Source organism: Kogia breviceps, chromosome 3 (assembly GCF_026419965.1).
Source record: "Kogia breviceps isolate mKogBre1 chromosome 3, mKogBre1 haplotype 1, whole genome shotgun sequence".
NCBI lineage: Eukaryota > Metazoa > Chordata > Mammalia > Artiodactyla > Physeteridae > Kogia > Kogia breviceps.
Window position 1 is genome coordinate 37,463,530 of NC_081312.1, and position 24,809 is coordinate 37,488,338.

General features: G+C 42.0%; 1 protein-coding gene across 5 annotated transcripts in view; it reads left to right on the plus strand.

Moving 5' to 3' along the window:
- The window catches only part of ESR2 (estrogen receptor 2), a 101,101-nt gene extending 77,165 nt beyond the window's left edge, over positions 1–23,936 (plus strand). For all 5 annotated transcript variants that reach the window (XM_067028361.1, XM_067028363.1, XM_059059071.2 and 2 more), the window contains 3 exons: positions 1,248–1,381; positions 16,699–16,879; positions 18,635–23,936. In XM_067028361.1, coding sequence (XP_066884462.1) covers positions 1,248–1,381; positions 16,699–16,879; positions 18,635–18,821 — 502 coding nt within the window. In that variant the 3' untranslated portion in view covers positions 18,822–23,936. The remainder of the gene's footprint in view (positions 1–1,247; positions 1,382–16,698; positions 16,880–18,634) is intronic.
- Positions 23,937–24,809: the final 873 nt, after the last annotated feature.

The following is a 24,809-nucleotide window of genomic DNA, read 5'->3' on the forward strand; positions in this document are numbered from 1 at the left end:
TGAGCTTGCGGGGGTGTGAACGCTGTGGACTGCAGGATCCTGGTAAGCGGCCATCCAAGCAGAGCACCAAGTAGGAAAGGCTTTAGCAGGGTTGGTAGTACCCACTGGTGTCAGTTCATTTGAACTCTACAGAGGCCCTTTCTCCAACTGCTACCATCACTGGAAATGTCCTGGCTTGGGGTTGGGAGAAGGAGGGCCCAGCCAGTTCTTTGAAGATCTCAGGCCCCCTTCAGGGACTGCTACAGAGACTGAAAATGAAACTTGCGGAAACTCATGGCTACCATAGCTGCCCTTTGCTGTGTACTGCAGGCTTTTAGAAGCAAATGAATGTTTCGTGATGAAATCATCTAACTGCTTGCTTGTCAAGGACTTCCAATAGCTCTATGACTGATGATAATGGAAGTTGTTTTGGGAGCAGTGAGTTGGAATAATGTGTTTCTGGCTGGAGTGAATTGAAGCTGGTATTTTCTAGGTACAGTTCAAGTAATTTACTTCAAAAGTATGCTTAAACATTCATTTCCGCAAGGAGTGCTCGAAAGAGTCTCGATTACATGGTCCAAAGTTTGTCTAAAACTTTTGCTTAAAAATAATCTTTGGCACATCAAAATTACCATGTCTCCATTTCTACCTTGCTTTCCTGATTCTAATCCATCTTCTGTAATTGTGATTTCTTTGTATGTCGTATTAGCTTTTCTTCAAACTGCATTTAAATGTCTCTTAGTTGCCCCACCAGTTTCTAGTTGACCACCAGGATGTGAGAGTTAAGCCCTAGATATAAAGTAATATTTCTTCTTGGGATATTTGCTTCTGTAATGTTCAGTCTTTCCTCATTAATACTTCAGAGTTTTTTGATGAGAACATGGACAGTATCATTTTAGTAATATGTGTCATATTGAGGGCTGGTTGGCTGACATAGTTTAGATCAAAAATAATGAACAGAAATGGTATTCCTTTAAGAAAACATTTGGTGAATAGGTAGGAGGAAAATGTACTTCCAGTGCACAATGTTGCCTAAAGAGTATATATATTCAAATGTTTGCTTTATGGACTTCTAGGAAATGCCCTGTCTTCCTTATATAAAAATAATTCTAGTAATTTCACATTTCTGGGTGTGGTCTCATTACTATCTTGTTATAGTTAAAGGATGTACAAGATGAAACTTGAGATTAAAAAGAAAATACTCCTTATTGCTTTCGATGGTTACCAGAAGCTGTATGTTCCTTACACTTCTAAATGGACTTTTGTAGGGATGAAGGGAAATGTGTAGAAGGAATTCTGGAAATCTTTGACATGCTCCTGGCAACGACTTCAAGGTTTCGCGAGTTAAAACTCCAACACAAAGAGTATCTCTGTGTCAAGGCCATGATCCTCCTCAACTCCAGTAAGTAACCACACAGCTGGGCCATGTTTTATGGGGGAGAGATGCTGTTTCTAGAGCTGGCATGGTGCTGAAGGAGTACTGAATTTCTTTCCTTTTTTTCCTGAATTTCTTATTTTATTTAAAAAGGGGAAAATGGCTTTCTTTTGGACTTTTCTGTTTCATTTTATAGGGATTTAAACAGTAATTAACTTTTGGTAATTTGAGTATAAATTATTTGTTGGGTGAATTACTGGTAGTAATTTAAAAAGTAGCTGAAACCACTCTACTGGAAAAGGAAAATATGAACTTCAAAATGTTTACCTCATTCTTTTTTCTTTTTTTGACATTTTAATTTATTTCATTGTGATATAATTGACATATAACACTGTATTAGATTCAGGTGTACAACATAAATGATTTGAATTTTTTTATAAATTTTTATTTATTTATTTTTGGCTGCTTTGGGTCTTCGTTGCTGCATGCGGGCTTTCTCTAGTTGTGGCGAGCGAGGGCTACTCTTTGTTGTGGTTCGCGGCTTCTCACTGTGGTGGCTTCTCTTGCTGCGGAGCATGCCCTCTAGGCACGCAGGTTTCAGTAGTTGTGGCACACGGGCTCCAGTAGTTGTGGCTCGCGGGCTCTAGAGCGTAGGCTCAATGGGCTTAGTTGCTCCATGGCATGTGGGATCTTTGCAGACCAGGGCTCGAACCCGTGTCCCCTGCATTGGCAGGAGGACTCTTAACAACTGTGCCACCAGGGAAGTCCCAGATGATTTGAATTTTGTGTATATTGAGAAATGATCACAATAAGTCAACACCCATCACCATACATAGTTAACAAAACTTTTTTCATGTGCTGAGAACTTTTAAGATCTGTTTTCTTAGCAACTTTCAAATATGCAATACAGCATTATTAACTGTCGTCACCATTCTGTACATTATATCCCGGTGACTCATGTATTTTATAACTGGACTTTCAGCCCCTTTTCAGTGTTTGTACAGACAGACCTTTTACATGGTTAACATGCACTTATATTTACTATTTTGGGTTCTGCTTTTACAAGTTCATTTATTCATTCATTTCATTCATTCATCCACTAAAGATGTTGAGGATATATATATTCCTGCCCTCCCATGGCTCATAGGGAGAGAAAGAAAACAAATTCGTTAAAAAGAATGATCTCAGGGCTATCACAAAGTGTGTACAGAGCACTGAGTACTCTGGGAAGACAGGAGGAGAGGTGCTGAAGTGGTTGCAGAAGGGAACGATGTTTGGGTGTTGAATGAGTTGATGGGCAGGTGGGGGTGGTAGGCAGGGAAGACTGAAAGGATGGGGGTAAGCCAGGAGCTGCAAGTCATGCAGCGGAAGAGCAGGGGGAGGTGGACAAGGTTGTAAAATGCAGTGTTGAAGATTACTGAGTGTAACTCCCGTTGAGAATTGTTGCCTGGGGCATTGAGCAGCCGGTAGAAGAGGGTCAGGGAGGGAAGTATCATGGACAGATAGGCATTCTTGAAAGGTCACTCAGGCTTCCATGCGGAGGACTGACTGGAGAGGGGAGAGACTGAGGCAAGGGGCCTAATAGGAGTTATTAGGAACAATGAGAGCCAGAACTAACTTGGTGTGGAGGGGTCTGGGAGGAAGGGACCTGACTTGAGGGAAATATATGGGTTAGAGGTGGGAAATGAGGAAAGCATCTAAGATGTGTGTATGTTGTAGCTTTGCTGTTTTTTTCTTAGTATATAAATAATAGCTGGTTATTGTAAACATTCAAACAAAAGAAAAACATACAAGGAAGAAAATAAAAATCACTAGGAATCCCCCCTCTGTGCCCTAGATAACCACATCTTTGGTGACTGTTCTTTAACAGGTCTTGATAGAGAGATAGAGATAGATATGTACACATATGCTCATATATAAAATTTTAAACAGCAGAGCATCTTGTATTAAAAGTTATGGAAACTTTGAAGGATGCTGGCTTTGATCCCATTTTTTTTGATCCTTCCACCCAGACACCAAGTAGCTAATCTTAACAACCAGAGGGTAGCCTGCATACCTTCTTCCATCCTCTAATAATCATTTAAAATAATACCTCACCTCTGGTATATACACCGATAGACCTTTTTTCCCCCATTTAAAAAACTTGGGACACTACATACAAATACTTCTTTGCATCTTGCTTTTTTCCTTTTCAGAATGCTGTGAAATCCCTTCAGGACAGTGAGGAGAGATCTAACTCAGTCTTTGAAGCAAGGGCATTGTGTACATCGTTCAGCCTTTTCTCTACTGATGGGCCTTTGTTTAATATACATTTTCTATTTTTTTTACCATTATAAACATTGCTACAATTAATAGAGATGTATTATTTTACACACATTTCTAAGTTTCTGTGTAGTTTTCATCCTGTTCAGTTTGCTGTCTACCTGGTGGTATTCAATCCAGCTGCTGTACCAGGTATTGATTGCTTTGCTTAGCTGTTTACTCTTGTTGGGCCTTTAGGTAATTTTTTTTTCTTTCTTTCTCAAATAATATGTATGTCCAGGTTTTAATTCTCAAGTGATGACTTGAGACTTCATTTGGGCAATGTATGGGGCTTTATTACCTAGATTTTATCCAATTTTAGAGCTTAGTGTTTGAAACAGCAGAAATCTGTGAAATGGTATTATGCTACTTTATTTTAAATCAGACCAAGCAGCAGTTCCTCAAGCCAAAACTCAATGCAGAACCTGTGGCCACATGGGTCACAGGCTGTCTCCTGATGTGGGAGCAGCTGACCTCACCCCCTCCAGCCTGTATTCATTTCCTCTCTCATAGGTACTCTTGGACATTGGCAGTAGTTTTGATGAAAGGGAAACATATAGAGCAGTGCTTCTCAAATTATCTATGGTGAAGCACCAGGTTTCTTTTCCTTTTATAATTTCCAAATTGTTATAGATAGTTATTTTTATTTTTATTAGAATATAGTTGATTTACAGTGTTGTGTTAGTTTCTGCTGTACAGCAAAGTGAATCAGTTATACAGATATACACTCTTTTTAATTTTTTTTAACATTTAAATATTTATTTATTTATTTGTCTGCACCGGGGATCTTCTTTGCTGCATGTGGGATCTTTGTTGCAGCATGCGGGATCTAGTTCCCTGACCAGGGATCAAACCTGGGCCCCCTGTATTGGGAACACGGAGTCTTAACCACTGGACCACCAGGAAAGTCCCTATTCACTCTTTTTTTTAGATTCTTTTCCCATATAGGTCATTACAGAGTATTGAGTAGAGTTCCCTGTGCTATACAGTAGGTCGTTATTAGTTATCTGTTTTATATATAGTAGTGTGTATATGTCAGTCCCAATCTCCTAATTTATCCCTCCTCCCCTCCTCCCTGGTAATCATAAGTTTTGGTAATCTGGTAATCTATTTCTGTTTTGTAAATAAGTTCATTTGTATCATTTTTTTAGATTCCTCATGTAAGCGATATCATATGATATTTGTCTTTCTCCATCTGACTTACTTCACTTAGTATGATAATCTCTGGGTCCATCCATGTTGCTGCAAATGGCATTATTTCACTCTTTTTTATGGCTGAGTAATATTCCATTGTATATATATATATATATATATATATATATATATATACCACATCTTTATCCATTCATCTGTAGATGGACATTTAGGTTGCTTCCATGTCTTGGCTTTTGTAAATAGAGCTGCTGTGAACATTGGGGTGCATGTATCTTTTCAAATTATGGTTTTCTCCGGATATATGCCCAGGAGTGGGACTGCTGGATCATATGGTTCTACTTTTAGTTTTTTAAGGAACCTCCATACTGTTCTCCATAATGTTGTAACAATTTACATTCCCACCAACAGTGTAGGAGGGTTTCCTTTTTCCCACACCCTCTCCAGCATTTATTGTTTGTAGATTTTTTGATGATGGCCATTCTGACCAGTGTGAGGTGATAGCTCATTGTAGTTTTGATTTGCATTTGTCTAATAATTAGTGATGTTGAGCATCTTTTCATGTGCTTTTTGGCCATCTGTATGTCTTCTTTGGAGAAATATCTATTTAGATCTTCTGCCCATTTTTGGATTGGGTTGTTGGTTTTTTTTGACATAGAGCTGCATAAGGTGTTTGTACATTTTGGAGATTAATCCCTAGTCAGTTGCTTGCAAATATTTTCTCCCATTCTGACGGTTGTCATTTTGTTTATGGTTTCCTTTACTGTGTGGAAGCTTTTAAGTTTAATTAGGTTCATATGTTTATTTTTGTTTTTATTTTCATTACTCTAGGAGGTGGATCAAAAGAGATATTGCTGTGATTTATGTCAAAGAGTGTTCTGCTTATGTTTTCCTCTGTTTCATAGTGTTGGCCTTACATTTAGGTCTTTGATCCATTTCGAGTTTATTTCTGTGTATGGTGTTAGGGAGTGTTCTAATTTCATTTTTTTTACATGTAGCTGTCCAGTTTTCCCAGCACCACTTATTGAAGAGGCTGTCTTTTCTCCATTGTATATTCTTGCCTCCTTTGTCATAGATTAGTTGACCACAGGTGTGTGAATTTATTTCTGGGCTTTCTGTCCTGTTCCATAGATCTATATTTCTGTTTTTGTACCAGCACCATATTGTTTTGATTACTGTAGCTTTGTAGTATACTCAAGTCAGGGAGTCTGATTTCCTCCAGCTCTAATTTTCTTTCTCAGGATTGCTTTGTCTATTTCGGGTCTTTCGTGTTTCCATTTAAATTTTAGAATTTTTTTTCTAGTTATATGAAAAATGCCATTGGTAATTTGATAGGGATTGCAGTGAATCTATAGATTGCCTTGGGTAGTATAGTCATTTTGACAATATTGATTCTTCTAATACAAGAACATGGTATATCCTTCCATATAGATAGTTACTTTTGTAAAATAAAAATAAAGTACTAGAAAAAGAAAAGTGCAAAATACAAGCCCTAGTATTTTGTTGTTACATTCAACTGATTTAAAATTACTCTATCAATTACTGTAAAAGTTTCCAAATGCTTACCCTCAATTTCTTCTTCTCTTTTTGTGAACTGGTAACAGACAATACTTTGAGTAACCCTGGTATAGATCATGGAGAGCTGTCTGGGAGATAGCTGGATCAGGAGGTGGGGGTTGAGGGGAGGAAGTTAGGTCTTGAAGGAGAGGAGAGGGGGAATGAAGAAGGAATTTGAAGGTCATGTGAGACTCAGAGACCCTGAAGACAACCTTTGGGTACTTCCTGGTTGGATCTCAATCTGGCCTTACTTGCCTGACAAGACATTTCCCCCACACCCAGTACACGCCCTACCCCGGTTCTAGAAAGCAGACATTTGTGAGTAGAAATGGTAAGTCGTTGGACAACTGAAAATTGTAGGGAAAGCCAAAAGATTCCTAAATGCTTTGGAGCTTCTGGCACCTTCTTGACATCGATTGTTACCATTCACCTTCTATAAAATAATATGAGGGCCCAGCTTACATCAGTGATTAAGTTGATGTGCATATAACAAATGTCCAGGTGGGACATTTGAAACTGATTGTGGAAGAAAATCAACTTTTTCTGAACTTCTCTTTGAATCTACCTACAGACGTTACCTCAGATTTTTGCTGTCATTTGTCTTTGTTAAAGGAAAGATTTCCCTGGAAAGTTCATTCCCACCTTGGTACAGGAGGATCATCAAATGCCAGATTATGGGGCTTCTCTTACTTGTAGAAATAATTCAGAACTCTTTTCTGTGCAGCAAAGTGCTCCTTGGAAAGCAGTTTGCTTCTTGTTACACCACTTTGCAGTGTAAAGCCTTATGTTTGGCAAGGCTCCTCACAGTCATTTTAGCCTCTGGACATCATATTGTGTTGTTGGGAAACTAGAAACATCTGTGCAAATGGGAAAGCCTAAGGTTACGGCATTCCTCCTGCAGCATCTGACAGAACTGCCATGTAGAGAGAATTACAGAGGGTGAGGTAGGCATGTGTTGTAATTACCACTTGGGACAGTAGGTGAGTAGGATTTGTTTACAGTAAATTCAAATTTAAGAAATCTTTTCTTAAGAAATTTTTTTGGCTTGGTAGTCATAATGGCATTCAAAACAAATTTATTCTGTTCAGCATTGCAGTTAGGAAAATGGGGTTCTGTTTCTGTTGGAGAATTTCCACTGTCAGGAGAGGTGAGTCTTTTCCATGCTAGATTTTAAGCATCTCAAGTTACAGGGTTTTTTTCTTTTTGATTATTTATAGCATTAACTTGAAAACAAACACAGGAACAGAATCCACTTAGCCACCTTGAATTTAAACAACCCTACAGAATATGTAAAACAGACATTGGACGTTGGACAGTGACTCCCAAGAGAATAGACACATGGTGATCCCTTTGACCAGTTTACTGCCCAGAGCCAGTTTCCAGGTTGCAATACAGGGGGAAGTAATCCAGGTAGACACCAGTGGTCTCCCTGAATTGAAGGAGCAGAGTTGTGAATTTGGGGAGGCTAGGATTTTCAGGGGAGAGAACTGGAGAGGAACAAGCTGGACAGAGAGGCTTTAGAGACTTGCAGAGGATCCCCTTCAGGGCTTCAGCTGAGCATTAATTTCATGCTTATGATACTAACCGAGGACAGGGAAAGAACCACCAGAAAGGAGCAGGCAGAACAACACTTGGAAGTTCACACAGGGCCAGGAATAGTTCATGTTCTCACCAGCCACAGGGAAAAAACCTTTTACTCTACTGGATGTTGGTTGTAGTACTCAGAAAGGTATTGCCTCAGTAGTGGGGTAACATAAGCCCTAGACTAAAGGCTGCCCTGGTCTTACCAAATGAAACTTAAAAAGCAAGTCTGAAGGATCAAATTACTGCCAAGTAACTTAACTGCATCTTAACTGCATAAAGCTCAAGACTATTTGAAGGAATGGAAGAATATCCAGCACTTAACAGGGTCAACCAATCACATGTTAGCAAGCATGGAAAGAAGCAGAAAATATAACCTATTATGAGGAAAATGACAATAATTGGAAAAGATACCAGGTGATGCAGGTGATAGAATTAGTAGACAAGGGCATTAAAACAATTACTGTAACTATATTCCGTATGTCCAAGGAGTAGAGCAAAGCATGAACAGGTTAAGGAGAGACATGGAAAATGTGAGACACACACAAATTAAATTTCTAAATGTGAAAACTACGTTTTGATGGATTTACATCTGATTAGGCATAGCAGAAGAAAAAATAGTGCCTGTTAAGCAAGAGCAATAGAAACTATCAAAAAAGAATAGAAAGAAAAAAGTGTTTAAAAAGTGAACAGAGTATTAAGCTGGAGTGGCTACATTAATATCAGAAAAAGTAAATTTTAGAGCAAAGAATATTTTTAGGAATAAAGAAGGTAATTTCATAATGATAAATGAGTCAATTTGTCAAGAAGACATACAATCCTAAACACTTATGCACCAAATAAGAGAACCTCAAACCTTATGAAGTAAAAGCTGATAAAACTGCAGGGAGAAATGGACAAATCCCTTATTATAGTGGGATATTTTAATACCCCTCTCTCAATAATTGATAGAATAAGTAGACAGAAAATCAGTAAATATAGAGAAGACTTGAATAACACTGCCAGCCAACTTGACCTAATTGGCTTTTTTTTTTTTTTTTTTTTCTTCCAGTACACAGGCCTCTCACTGTTGTGGCCTCTCCCGTTGCGGATCACAGGCTCCAGACACACAGGCTCAGCGGCCATGGCTCATGGGCCCAGCCGCTCCGCAGCATGTGGGATCTTCCCGGACTGGGGCACGAACCCATTTCCCCTGCATCTGCAGGCGGACTCTCAACCACTGCGCCACCAGGGAAGCCCCCTAATTGGCATTTTAAAAACCCTCAACCCCAAAACAGCAGAAGACGCATTCTTTTCAAGTATTCATTGAATATTTACCAGGATAGACCATATTCTGGACCATGAAACAAGTCTGAATACATTTAAAAGAATTTAATTCATACAAAGTATTTTCTTTGACACAATGGAACTAATTAGAAACCAATATTAGAAAGATCTTGGAGAATTTCCAAACATTTGGAAACCAAATAACATATATTTAAATAATCCATGGGTCACAGAAAAATAATCAAAATTAAAATTAGAAAGCATTTTGAACTAACTGAAAATGAAAGTAGAACACAGCAAAATGTTGGGGTTGCAGCTAAAGCAGTAGCTTGAGGGAGGGCTTCCCTGGTGGCGCAGTGGTTGAGAGTCTGCCTGCTGATGCAGGGGACACGGGTTCGTGCCCTGGTCCGGGAAGATCCCACATGCTGCGGAGCAGCTAGGCCCATGAACCATGGCCGCTGAGCCTGCACGTTCAGAGCTTGTGCTCTGCAACGGGAGAGGCCACAACAGTGAGAGGCCCACGTACCGCAAAAAAAAAAAAAAAAAAAAAAAAAAAGTAATACCTTTGTGTGGAGACAGATGGTTACTCTACTTATTGTGGTGATCATTTCATAATGTATGCAAATGTCATATCACTATGTAGTACACCCTAAACTGACTTAGAATTGTATGTCAAGTATATTTCAATTAAAAAAGCCAGGTCTGAAATTAAGGACCTCAGCTTTCAACCTTAAAGAAACTTAGGAAAAGAAGAGAAAATGAAACCCCAAATACGCAGAAGAAAAGAAATAATAAAGGACAGAGTGGAAAACAATGGAACAGAAAAAAAAGAAAATAGTAGATGAAAAGCAAGAAAGTCAAAAGCTGATTATTTGAGATCAATTAAATTGATGAGCCTCTGGCCAGACTGATCAGAAAAAAGGAAAGAAGATACAAATTATTAGTATCAGTAGTGGGACAGGTGACGTTATTTTTCTGCAGATATTAAAAAGAATAATAAGGTAATATTATAAACAACTTTATGCCAATTTGCTTGAATATTAGATGAAATGGACAAATTCTTTGAAAGATACAAATTACTGAAACTGAATCAAAAAGAAACTTAAAAATTCTAAACAGCTATATATCTATCAAAGACATTGAATTTGTAGTTAAAAACTTTCCCACAAAGAAAACTTCAGGCCCAGATGGCTTTTCTGCAATAATTCTACCAAACATTTAAGGAATAAGTAATACCAAGCTTATATATATTATTGCAGAAAACTGAGGAGCTGGCAATACTTTCCAACTCATTACTCTGATAGAAAACCGAGACCAACATATTGGAAGAAAAGAAGACAGCAGACCAGTATCCCTCATGTATACAGATGCAAAAATTCTCAAATTCTTTTTTTGGAAATAGAATCCAATAATATATTGTGAACAAGTGTGATTTTCCCAGGAATACAAGGTTCTTTAACTTTTGAAAATCAATCAACAGGGACTTCCCTGGTGGGCCAGTGGTAAAGAATCCATCTTCCAATGCAGCGGACGTGGGTTTGATCCCTGGTCGGCGAACTAAGATCCCGCATGCCACAGGGCAACTAAGCCCGAGCACTACAACTACTGGGCTTGCACACCTCAATTAGCCCGTGTGCCACAAACTACAGAGCCCCTGTGCTCTGGAGCCCGTGCGCCATAACTAGAAAGAAGGCTGCGCGCTGCAACGAAAGATCCCACGTGCTGCAACTAAGACCCAATGCAGTCAATAAATAAATAAATAAATAAGAAAAATAAAACCATGTCATATCCATTAAAAAAAAGAAAGTCAACATAATTTACCATATTAACAGAATAATAATGAAAAACCATATGATTATTCCAATATGTGCAGAAAAAACATTTGACAAAATCTAATGCCCATTCCTTCTAAAAACTCTCAACAAGCTAGTAACAGAAGGAAACTTCCTTAACCTAATCAGGGGCATTAATGAATAATCTACAGCTAATGTTATACTTGCTTGTTATCAGGAATAAGGCAAGTATGTCCACTCTCATGAATTTTATTCAATGTTTTACTGGAAGTTTTAGTGTTATAAGTCAAGAAAAGAGAATAAAAGACATCCATCCAGATTAAAGGTAGAAGTAAAACTCTTTATATGAAAAATGTGATCATCTGTGTAGAAAGCTCAAAGAGTCTACAAAAAAGTGAGGTTACCCAGATTGTGGGATATAAGGGAAATATATAAAAAATAATTTTATTTCTATATGGTAGGAATGAACAATTGGTAATTGAAATAAAAAGTAAATACTATTTACAATAGCGTCAAAAATTGTGAAACCTTGGGTTAAATTTGAAAAAACATGTGAGACCACACACTGAAAACTGCAAAACATTGCTGACAGAAATAAGAAATCCTAAATAAATGGAGAGAGATTTTAATGGGTTAGAAGATTCAGTATGTTAAGATGTCAATCTTCCCCACAGATAGTCTGTAAATTCAACTTGATCCTAATAAAAATCTTAGCAGTAATGAACTAGATACAATGCATTTGGTCCAGAATAGGGATATACACTCTTACAGTTAATGAGGGGTCTGATCCTTCCCAGGCTTAGAAGAGCGTGTACCTCTCTGCTGGGGAGAGATGGGGTGAGGGCAGCACCATCTGAACTTCCCTCTCAGCAAATCCTCTTCCGTGGTGCATAGGCAAGATGTGAGGGTGCCTGGTATTACTGTATTATATATACTCAGTCTTTGATATGGCTCCTGAAACTCAGAGACAACAGAAAATGTTGCATTTAACACAACCTAATACAATATTGGTTAGAGTGTTTTAGAAACTCCAGGGTGTTATGTGAGTGTTATACTTAATGTAACAGCGTATCCAAACTAAGAGTCCTGGGACCAGCCATCTTGTCACCCAGAAACCTGGTGACTAGGGAAGTCCTCCCTTGGATAGAACTAGAGGCTACTGAATCTAGGAAACAGAGTGGAATCAATCTGCAAATAATTAGTCTTTTAAAATATTTAAAATTAGGAATAAGATCTATGCATCTAAACAATTTTAGGGCTTTGCAAACCTTTGTGACTTTTCATTACAAAGTTTTCATATGGATGAAACTTGTCATTAAATGAAAGAAATAGTTAGAACCAGGTAATCCTATTTTACATGAAGAAAATTATTAAGAGATATCAACTCAAGCCCTGGTTCACTCTGAGTTTATGGGGAGGGTTCCCATGATGTGGGTGGGCGGAGAAGGCCAAGATACAAAAGGACACACAGAAGGATGCTGAAGAGGCCAGATGGGTGCTTTTCTATTGATGGAGAACATGGGGGCAAAGCATTGTAGGCATCAGCCTCCTGGGTCCATATCACCAACACCTTTCCAACATCAGTCTGTTCTTACGGTGCTGGGTTAGGAGGTGGTGATAAAGGGGGTGGTCATAGCTCGAGGTTCTTTCCTCAAAGCAAACAGGCAAACAAAACCCCACATACACCTCCCAAAAGCCAGAACATTTTTTCCTTTGGTTAGTATTCTGGAATTTTTATTAAACACTTTATCGCTTCTGATTTATTTGCTTTCAGTTGAGGCGAGCTTGTATCTTCATCCTTTGAACCCTTAGGACGTGGCAGATGTTGGGAGGTTGCCCATCTCTCCCCATGTGTTGCTCAGAATGTCATCAGGTGGGCTGGTGAAAGGAGCACACAGCTGTTCCCAGGCGATAAAGAGGAAAGGAAATTGTGTCCTTGATTTTATTTTACTTTCTTTGGTATGTGTGTGGTGGTGTGCCAAGATCTTGACTTTTTTACTGTATTTCTTTAGTTTTAGGAAAAGTCATCTAATTTGGTTCTAAAATGAAATCTGATGTTCTTAACTCTTGGGAGCTGGAAGGAGTCAATCCTTACCATTTCCTGTGTGTCTGGGCAGTGAGCGTCCTGGGGGCTTTGTGTCTTGTCTCTTGCCCCTCCTGGGGCCTGCCACTCAGCGATTACCCTGTACCAACGTGTCTGATGAGCAAGAGGGTACGTGAATGCCCAAAGTGAAGGCACAGCACTGCTGACTGAAAAGAGAGGCAGGCAGCAAAATGGGTATTCTCCAGCCCAGTTCTTTTCCAGGATGATTTTATATAGGTTCATCTTTTTGTACGTAAAATCTTTCCCCATATGTAAAATTGATACGGCACATGCCTTTGCAGAACCGCAGTGACCCCTATCCCCAAACCCCTCATCAGTGATGGACCCTGAGCCCTGTATGGAGCTGTGCTGACCCCACAGCCTGTAGAGGATCCAGGGCTCACCCTTGGCAGTGACTGCTCGTTTATGAAGAAGGTGACCCAATAGCCAACACAGGTTATCTGAGGGGAGACTTGGTCAGGCATAAGGAGGGACTGAGGAGCTTTTATGTTACTGCAATTTTGGTTCTGAAGATTCACTTTATTACTTTTTAAAATTACAGCGTTATTGTGATATTCCTATGCCATTCGATTCACCCATTTAAAGTGTACAATTCAGTGATGTTTAGTATATCCGTAGACTTGTGCAGCCATCATCAAAACCAACTTGAGAACATTTTTCATCGCCCTAAAAGAAATCCTGTGCTCCGCAATCTAGCTGTCACTCTCCAATCTCTGTCCCACCTCTAGTCCTGGGCAACCACTAATCTACTTTCCTGTCTGTATAGATTTGCCCATTTTGGACAGTTCATATAAATGGAATCATAAAAATGTTGACCTTTGTGGCTGGCTTCTTTCACTTAGCATGATGTTTCATCCAAGTCATAGCATGTGTCAGTATTTCATTCCTTTTTTTTTTTTGGCATTCTGCTTTTTATTTTTAATTTTTATTGGGGTGTAGTTGTTTTACAATGTTGTGTTAGTTTCCACTGTACAGCGAAGTGGAGTTCCCTGTGCTATGTAGCAGGTACTTATTACTTATCTATTTTATACATATTAGCGTATATGTGTCAATCCCAATCTCCCAATTCATCCCCCCCACCCCCCACCCCTTTCCCTCCTTGGTGTCCATACATTTGTTCTCTACATCTGTGTCTCTATTTCTGCCTTGCTTCATTCCTTTTTATGGCTCAGTAATCTTCCACTGTATGGATATACATTTTGTTTATCCATTCATCAGCTGGTGGACATTTAGGTAGTTTCCACTTTGGGGCTATTATGAGTAATATTGCTGTGGACATTTGTATACTAGCCAAATATTTTTATATTTTCACTTTCTGTCACTTTAGACTGACATATGTACCAGGTACATAGTTTTGACTCCTTTTAGACTCCAAAGATGTAAGATTTCTTTATGGCAGTAGAAATCCATGGAGCACATTTCATGTAGCAGAATAGACGAAAGGGTAGTTAAAAGAAAGTACTTGTTAATGCAGCCAGGGTCAGTTTTAAGGGAAAATAAGCTTAAAATAATTTTCTCTAAGCTTTCATTTGATTAATAATTTTCTGTGTATGTACCTAAAATATGCATCAACATGCATATTTATCATTTCAATTATAATGGTGTGATTGGCTAAAAATTTGAACCTATGTAAATTCAGTCTAATTCTTCCATTTATGAGTGCTTACTCCATGCCAGTCATTGTAATAGGTGATGGGTATATAATGGCAAACAAATAGACAGGGTCTGTGCCTGCACGGTACTTATGTCCAGTCTCACTGAGGGTCAGAGCGTGTGTATGAGGACATCCAGAGTGTAGGACAATGTGCTGCCCTCTGCTGGGGAAGCACAGGGCACCTTTGGAGCTTCAGAGGAGAGCCCAAACCGGAGGGAAGTCAGGGAAGCTTCCACAAGGAAGTTCATAACCAGGCTGGAACCTAAAGGAGGAATGGATGTAGATAAGCAAGAGGAGGGGATATGGAGAAGAGGAGGAGACGGGGTGGAGGAGGGGAGGGAAGGAAGAGCATTCCTAAGCAGAAAGTTCAGTGTGCTCAGGGCATCACCTGTTAAAGGAATTGAAAGTAGTGTTCAAGGTGAGGTGTGCGGGGAACTGAGGATGCAAAGAGCAGAGAGAGGCCTGGTATGTTGATAACTGCAAGTGGTTTGGACTCTACCCCAAGAGCTGGGAATTCACTGAAGGGCGCCACATGATCTGCATTTTTCATTTTGGACACGCAAGGGCATGTTGAGTGGAAGGTGGGGGCAGTGAGAGGGCAGGTCATTTGCCATGGGGGTCAATGGGAGGCTTGACCCCAGCATGCCAGGGAGCCTGGAAGGGTCACTGTGAGGAACAGGTGAGCAGATGGGTTAGAGCAGCAGCTTCTGGGCCAAAGATGAACATTTTAAATCTGCATCATCAGACATCATGGAGGGACACGCCCCTAGGGATGTGGCAAAGCGCTGCACTGCCATGGTTGTGGTTCAGGATGTCCCTTGCCTTAACTGAACTGAGTTGAACTGAGTTGCATTAATTGAACTGGAAATGCCAATAAAAGTAGAGAACAAAAGCTGCCAAAACCAATTCTCTGGATGATAGAGCGCCAGCCATCCTTCGTTCTCATTACAGTCAAAAGTCGGCAGCTCCCCCGCTGACTTCACGTATTTGCTATTTGTTCTTTGAAATCGAAAGCCTGGAAGAGAAGCTAATTAATTCCCTGCTGCCAGGAATCAAGGAGTCAGGGTTGGTGGGCGAGGGGGTGGTAGGGCAAGATTTACCTGAGCGGTTGTTTTGCAACCTTTGGGAGGCCAAGTATCTCAGTCCCGAGACTCAGAGGGGAATTAAACACCGGGCCAGGCAGGAAGTGGGAAGCGACCTACCTTGTGGGGAGGTAGACATGTGCCTGTAAGCTTTGCTCAGTGAGGAGCTGAGGCTGGAGGAGCTGGGTGACTGGTCAGGGCTCAGAGAGCGAGAGACGGTGGATATCAGACAGAGTAGGTCTGTCTGATTCCAAATCGGTGATCTTCCTGCTCCAGCAAGGCATCACCTGAAGTGAGATGCTGAGGGCCTGGACAGAGGTGGCAGTGGCCCTGCCGTGGCCGTCTGCACGTGGCACACAGGGGTGGGGGGAGGCGGCATAGCAGTGGTGATTAGTTTATGTTTATTAAACTCCCCGTAGATGAGGGGCCCTCTTAGGGACTAAGAGTTGAGTTAATCTCACTTTCTGACCATCTCCATGTGGGTGTTTGTTGCTGCAGCTGAGATACACCGCGTCATGGTTTGAGGCAACTAGATACATTTCCTGCTTGGCAGGGCCACGCTTTTGGGCCAGGGGGCCCTCTGAGAGGCCGTTGAGTCTGCCTGCGTTCGTCCGGCATTCAGCTGGAAGGCTTTCCCTTCCAGCTCAGTGACAGGGCTGGCTCTTGGGGGACAAGGACACCATGCACAGGTGAAGCCATGCTTTTAAGGTTTCACCAGACATGCAGATGTCAGAGCAACCCAGATCACTTTGGCCTCCCTTCTGGAGAACGTATGCATGCCTAATGGCTGAGCACACGACTTCCGTTTTTTCCTCTCAGGGCAGTGACCCGCTGCTTTCTTATGCTTTGTCCAGGTGTGTACCCTTCAGCTGAAGCACCCCAGGAGGCTGACAGCAGCCGGAAACTGGCTCATCTACTGAACGCTGTGACGGATGCTCTGGTCTGGGTGATCGCCAAGAGCGGCATCCCCTCCCAGCAGCAGTCCGTCCGCCTGGCTAACCTGCTGATGCTCCTTTCTCACGTCAGGCACGCCAGGTACAGTCCCTGCGGGGGCCGCTCCACGGGGTGCGTGGTGGGAGGGGGCTGTGCACATGCCCAGAGGGAGGGGGAAGAGCTTTGGAAAAAGGGTTTTGCAACTTTGAGATGGATAAGGCAGAATTGCCACCTTTAAGGGAAAATGAACCCCTGAAAGGGAAGGGGGTGCTTCATCGGTGCACACACCTGTAACCAAAGACCGGCCACGGCGAGCGCTGAATGTGGTGGCATGGTCCTCATAGGAGCTTTTTATGGCGTCCTGTGTGGCTCATCTGTTTTTCAGTTGCTGGGGCTTTTAGCTTGTTTATGGAGCTCTGAAGGGGGCAGTTAGTTCCTCTCCTAGAGTGAACTGCCCACCTCTTTCTGCACTACCCAGGGCTGGGGTCCTGAGGTCTTTTCCTGAAGAGGTTAAACCCAGCTCCTCTAGATCAGCTCTGAGGCTGGTGATTTGGGGAGGTACACAGAGGCTTCCCTAAGAGCTGTTCTTTTCTTACGATAGCATCAGGATGTTAAGAGTGAGACCTAAGAGAACTAGTGAGCCCAGTAGGTTTGAGAAGGCAGGGCGTGGGTAGGGTGTATTCAGGAAACGGAAATTGTGTGCGCTTGTGGAGGGAGATGGTGTGTGATGATGGTTTCACGCTGGTACCATGCGGCTCAGTGCTTGCTGTTACCCAGGAGGAGGGTAGCCCTGCCATGGGGCTGAAAGAGGGGACATGAGGATGGAAGGTAGGTGCTCCCTCGAGGAGAAGGGAAGTCTAGGGGTGGTGAGAAAGGACAACAGACACCTCAAGAATTTTACCAAGGGGGAGGAAATGGAAATGACCTCTGCCTCTGTTTCCTCTTTAATGATTACTCAGCACATGACCATTTGCAGAGCAGAAACGGTCCATCCCCATTAATCACAGACTCCCAATTTGTGAATTTGCCTGCTTGCTAAAATGTATTTGTAACCCCCACACCAGTACTCGTGGCACTTTTGAGGTCATTCGAGGACACGTGCCGCATGGCAAAAACTTTGAGTTACCCATGCTTACGTTACCAGCAGGGGTCACACGAAGTGCTGCTCTGCCTTCTCGTTTCTGCTCTCATACTGTAAACAAGGGTCCATTATGGGGTCTATTTATTAGTGCCTTGTTTTGCCATTTTTGTGCTTTGTTGGGGATTTCACTGTCTAAAAATAACCCCAAGCATAGTGCTGAAGTGCTCTCTAGTGTTCCTAAGTGCAAGAAACCTGTGATGTCCCTACAGAAAAAATATACGTGTTAGATACACTTTGTTCAGGCATGAGTTTTAGTGCTACAGGGCGTGAGTTAAATGTTAGTGAATGGACTGTATGTGTTAAATAGAGTGTCTTTATAACAATAACTCAGAAGAAACAAGGTTATGTATTAATGGGCTGGTGAAAACGTTAGGACCAGGACCTCTCAGAACCTAACCCCGTATTTCTCCCAGTAGCAATGGCTCAGTGTTTGCAACGACTGTGTAGACATAACTAGGGTGAACAGCGAGACCCCATCGCACTATGTGCTGGTGCTATCAGGCCATTGTGGGTGGGTGGTGGGACACCAAGGTCCATAGGACATTGTACTTGTCCTTACGTGTAGATCATTGGAGGAGACAGATGCATGAACCATAGCTAGCAAAGGGCTGGAAGAAGCGCAGGGGTGGGGGTGGAGGACTGGCTCTGTCGGGGAAGATGTCAGACTTCCCTTGGCTGCTTCAGGAAGGAATCTCAGCACCTTTTTGTCCCCCTAGTAACAAGGGCATGGAACACCTGCTCAACATGAAGTGCAAAAATGTGGTCCCCGTCTACGACCTGCTGCTGGAGATGCTGAATGCCCACACACTTCGCGGCAGCAAGTCCTCGGTCACAGGGTCCGGGTGCAGCCTGGTGGAGGAAAGTGAGAGCAAAGAGGGCTCCCGGAACCCCCAGGCTCAGTGATGCCAAGCCCTGAGGTGTGGTCAGGCTGCAGAGGAGCTCAGAGGCTGAAGCGTGAACTCCAGCACAAATCGTGAGCCCCGTCAGGAGGGGGCGGGCTTCATCGGCTTTCTGCTGTGTGATCCCTCATACGGCCCCTCAATACCATCCTTCCCCGACCTCCCTATTTCCCAGGAGGCAGGGTGAGAAAGCCAGTGCTCCTTGTCACCAGGGGGCACGTCTGAGTGCAGAGTTTATGCCTTGCTTGGCCTCGTGGGATCTCCTTGTGGCCCCTCTCACTTCCCATCTCCCTCCCACCCTCTGGAAGACATCTTCTTACAGCTTTTGGAATGACTGGTGGAAATCTGACTTGGAAGCGTTGTCGAGTAGAAAGGGGAGAGAATGGGGCGCGTGCACAGGAAGGGGACTAAGCCTTATTGTGCCACTTAACCGGCCCGCAGAATTAGTCCTTTGTCTGCTGCCTTCTGGACCACCTGATTGTAGGATCGAAAACCACGATGGCGGTCAACTAACTGGTTCCACTCACCTACCTCACAGGCCTGTGAGGACAGATGTCACGTATTGCTGTGACTCTATCCAAGGCCAGAGGGAATGTGACCTGGGGAACCAGTGGTCTAGCTGAGATGCGAGCCACGTTCATCCCCCAAGACCTTGCTGCTGCCTTCATGCAGGTTCATTGGTGTGTGTGTGTGTGTGTGTGTGTGTGTGTGTGTGTGTGTGTGTGTGTGTGTGTGTGTGTGTGTGTGAGATCACCTTCATGGAGGAGTGTGGAGATTGAAATACCCCTACCCCTGAAATTGCCCTTTGTTAAAACTCTCTTGTCCCAAGGGGCCCAGTGTGTGTGACAGAGAAAGGACCAGTGTTTGCAGGAATGGGGTTTCTCCTGTGGGTGTGGGGGAGCAGCCACAAGTGCCACATCAGCCACCCAAGGGAGACAGGGACACTTCAGGCTGTGTGTGTGAGGCGTGCTGTTGCATGGAAGGATGAACAGCTACACACACGTCAGTGTGTCAGGTTCAGGGCCAAACCGTCTAGACGGGGTGAGTGTACCACTTGAACAAGATCGTCAACTCTATTTAAAAAAGAGAAATATTTAGGGTAAGTATTTATAGCAAGAAAATTCTTTTATACCCTAGGGCTCTTCTAGAATATTTTCTTAGCAGAACATTTATATGGTGGGCTGGGTGAAATAAAAAGTTAGTAAAATATTAGTTCTTATTCCAAGTGGAACATAAATAGGACACGGTGACAAAGCACCTCTGAAATTACAATTTTAACTCACTTTTTAAGAACTGAAACTTTCATACAAATTTTCAGGAACACAGTGAATGCATAAAACGAGTTACATCTATACTTTGGAAGAGAGTAGTTAAATAATCGTGTGATTTTTGCAATGTTTTTAAAAATTACCTTGTGATAGGAGATTAAACACACTTTCTTTTTGAAACTAGTAAATACAGAAATGTGCTAGCCACAGTAAACCAAAGTCATTAGGAAGATTACATTCAATAACATAAGGTTGGTATCTGCCAGTGTGATCTTGAATAATTCTTAATTTTGATATCAATGCAGTTTTACTAAAAAAGTTGAGCAAAGCTGTATCAGAAACTCTTGGCCATGTACCTAGAGAATACACTGTTGTCTGTATTCTAAGGTGACTTGAAATTATTCCTAGTGACTCGTTGCAGCCTCAGCAAGATTTGAGTACAGCAAATATATTTGATTTTGTAGGAACGAGGGAACAGTATTTTTCAGCAGGTCAGCTTTCTTTCTTTCCAGCCAGTTTAGGAGCCCCCATGACAAACAAGGGGATGGGGGCTACAGAGTGGGAAGCAGGAGGCAAAGGAAGGCAGCCGTGAACAGTTATTTGCCAATGAAATTCTCTTAACTGTATTTATTAAAGAGACTACCAGGTTGAAAAAGCAAAAATAAAAAAACAAAAACAAAGCAGAATGAGATCTAAGCCGCAACCCCATTACTATGGAGTGAAGTTTTGCAGGTTGGATTTTGACGCCAAGGTAGGCAACCGATTTGTCTCAGGTGTCCGAGCACCTGTCTGTGCCGCCCCCCCGTGTGTCACGCGCACGGTGCACACTCTTATGAAAACTCCTCCGCTGCCCGTTTTCCACAGACACTCCTGCATGCTTCTTGGGGCTGCTTGTTTCACTGCATTTGGATTTAGCCTATGAGGAGCATGTAACACTTTTGGTCATTTCTTCTTGGTTGTGGTCTCACCTAGGTGTGATGAGGAAACCAGTCAGTCAGTGCAGCCTGAGAGGCTGCCCTGGTGCAAGGCTGTCTCTTAGACTGGGGTCTGGGCCAAGTAGGCAGCTGAGATAATAAGGTCTATAGTTTAAAGGTGTTCTTTGTTTTGTTTTGAGTATTCTAGGGCCCTTTTCCCCCTTTCAGATGAAGTGTGAATCTCTGTCCCCAGCTGCTCCAAACGTGTGCTCTAAGGATGACAAAGTGCAGTCAGGCTGCTGTTTTTCTGGGTTTTGAGTAAACCCTCTATGTCCATTTTAAAGAGAAGCCATTTCTCTTTAATAGTGTTTCTTAAAAAAAAAAAAAAAAAAACCAAACATAGTGCTTTCTTTTAAACGGCTTCTTTTGGGGGAGGGTATCTACCTACCCAAATGGTCTGTGGGCAACTTAAATTTCTCCCGTAGCTAAGCACAGTGTTTTCAAGTTCAGCTTTTAAAAGGAATTAACTAGAGAGGAACGGACCTGACAACTGTAAACAAGAATTAACTTGAGTATTGGAAAAAGAATAACCCACCCAACTACATTTTATGTATCATGGAAAAGGGATGCTCAGCTTTGCCTTAGACTCGTATGGTGAGATTCCTTTCCTACATTTTGGTTTGTAAGTGATCATTTAATATGACAAACTTAGTTGTGGGAGATGAGTGAGATTTGAGCTATATTCCCAAAACGTGAGTGTCTAATATGGGAATCATATAGACCAATTTTAATGATAATTAACATGGAATATTGTTAATACAGAAACCACTAGCGCAGTGTTCACGCGGGTTCCTGGGAGAGCTGGCAGCCGCTGAAAAGGACCCGCATGGGCCACCCCGGGAGAGCTGCGCAGTGAGTTGTCCACGTTCCAACTGCATCTCCCTCCGTCCCCACCACGTCCTCTCCTTGTGGCCTCAGGCCTGTCACATGCTCAGTGTCCACCAGGACTAAGTACAAAGGATTCAACCCTAAAATAACTTTTGAAGAGTTTTATCTTCAAAAATTGTGGTGGGAGCAGCAGATTAAGTTGTCAGCTCAAGAACATTTCTGGAGGGTCTTAACTATTAAAAAAACAATGCAAAATCCACAAAAGCTCTTCAGTGAGACAGTCTTTATCTGGATTACTTCCTCTGCTGAGTCAGCTGTAAGACCAATTATTTTCAGTTTCACTTAAAAAACATCAGTTCCCAATTCTTGGCAGAGCTATGTTATATATTCATATCTATAAGCTATGTTGAAGCAATTCTAGAATGTTCTAGCATGTGAAAACCGAGTTTGGTTGTTATTTAAATCTGCTAAGAAACTTGCATATATTGACACCTTTTCAAATTCAAAGGTGAACCTTCAGTTTCTAGTCTAGTTTGAAAAGAAACATTTTTAATTAAGATTTGACACATTTCTTTAAACCGCTAAAAAATCTTTAAAGGACATAATAAAGGTTATATGAAGGAAATGATAAAAATACATTGTTTAGTACCCAAAATAGTATTTGCGGAACATTGACTGCGTGCCAGGCACAGTGTTCAGTGCCTCATACGTTCATATTAATCCTCATACTAATTGCTGTTATCCCAGTTTTCTGGCTCTGGAACCTACAGTCTAACCAGACTTGCTCAAGGTCACACAGGGAGTAAGTGACAGAGCTGAAAGTAATCATGCTGTTTAAAAAAACTAAAGGAAGAATACTTTTAGACTGCAGAATCCATTCGTCAATTGCAGTCTAACATGCGCGGCTACTCTGGTTTAAATGGCTACATTTCCAGAACACCCTCTAGAAGAGAGTTCAGTCCCATCTTTTGTACACGTGTGAATTAATTTACCCGGAGGGGTAAATGGACCTGCTGAAGGTCATAAAACTACTTAACGGCAAAACCGGGACCAGAATTCAGGCCTGGCCAGCACTGCTCCTGCTACAGACCTGCTTCCGTAGGAGTCTGCTGCTTGAGCTGAGTCTCGGTGCATAGAGGAGAGACAGTTACGTTATGGTTGCCGCCTTCTGTACCCTCTGCCTTCTCAGCTTAGATGGGGTCTGCGTGAACCTTTACAGAATAGCAGCCGTGACAGGTGGGAAAAAATAAGGTGAATTATATCATTCCTACCCTCCCATCCTGGGCTCATAAGCTCGTGGGTGGCACTGCCATCACCTCCTCCTGTCACGATTTTCCCCAGATGTGTTGCCATGAAGTAGATTCCCTGGAAACTTACCCGTGTAAAATTCTCACACCTTTTAGGCACTGATGCTTCCCTGTGGAGTCTAGCCTACTGCAGTGCAAAACACATGCATTTATTCTTTACAGCTCTCCAAGTTGCTGGAACTTTGGCTCAAAGTGGCAGCTCAAAGATGTGCATTCTCTGCAGTGTTATTCTTATAACCCTTTTTGTTGCGTTGGAGTCAAGGGTCCTTTTTCTTTTCTTTTTTTTTGAATGCTGAGGGTCCTATTCACTTGTGGGGCCAGTCAGTGTTATGTGATGGTGGGCTTCCTTTACGGGAAGGACAAAGCACTGACGATATGCTAGCCCAGAACAGTTCCTGTAACTACAATCTATGCTGCTGTGTTTCTCTTTCTGTGCTGGGTGTCTAAGTGCCATGACTGTAGGTCCTGTAACGTTGTTATTCAGTGGTCCTGTGTACCTCAGAGCCCACTGGCTGGCTATAACTTGTCATTTTTTTCAGATGAATGCTCTGTACCATTAAGCAGGCTTTTAAATTTGGGCCTTTTTACAAATGAATGTCTGCTGTTGTGTGAAAAAGCAGATTTTGAAACCTGCTTTCCATTCCTCCAGGTACTACTTTTTCTTTGCTGTGTGCCTTTAATGTCTATGGAACTGTTGCGGAAAGTTTAATGTGACATAAGCTAAATAAAGTGTTTTTTTCATAATTTTGGTTTTAAAAATGTATTTGTTGGGAGTATTAGAACTTTCAGTAATTAGGCTTAAGTAGTCAGTGTTCCCATTCTATTCTGAATTCTATTCTGTTTTAGGTTTGCAGAGCCCTTTACGAATTTGATGAAAAGCGCAGACACTCTTCCTGGACATAAGGTACATAAACAAAACACTTACATACAATTTCAAGAGTTTTGAATCTCTGACTTAAACTGCTGAAGACTTTTTAAACAGCAGCAATTTAATCTTTAGTCAGCTAATCTCACACCTGTGATTTATGACCAAAGGCATTGCATGCACAAGTAAAATGCAGCTCACAAATATGAAAATCCTGATTTACAGTGCATCAGTTTGGGGGGTGATTTTCTGTAATTACCTCATTTGAGTCAATTAGTATTATACCCCACGAGGGATGGAGAGAAAAGTAATTCCTTCATACTGACGCTAACTTAATGCCAAGGGTCATCTGAAAATTTCTCTTGCACATGGGGAGTGGAAGATGCAAAATCTCTTGAAGGTGTAAAACAGATTATTTCATAACACGAGCTGGGGAACACACTGAGCTGTGGGTGAAGGAAGGCTTCCCTGGGGTAGAAGCCTGGAGTTACAGACTCAAGACTCAAAGGCCTCTCTCCTGAGAGTTGGTGTGCATCATTAGACTTGAAAATGCAAATAACACTCTCCTTTCTCTGCAACTTGGACTTGTCCCAGAGTCCCTCCTTACAGGCAGAAAAGGTCTCTAGAGTAGGCTGGAAAGCAGGGAAGGAGAGAGAGAAGATTCTGCCTTTTGCCTCTGGAGAACCTGGAGCAAGGACCTTCTAACCAACTCAACGGCTTAAAGAAAAAGTTTGGGTAATATTTTCACTT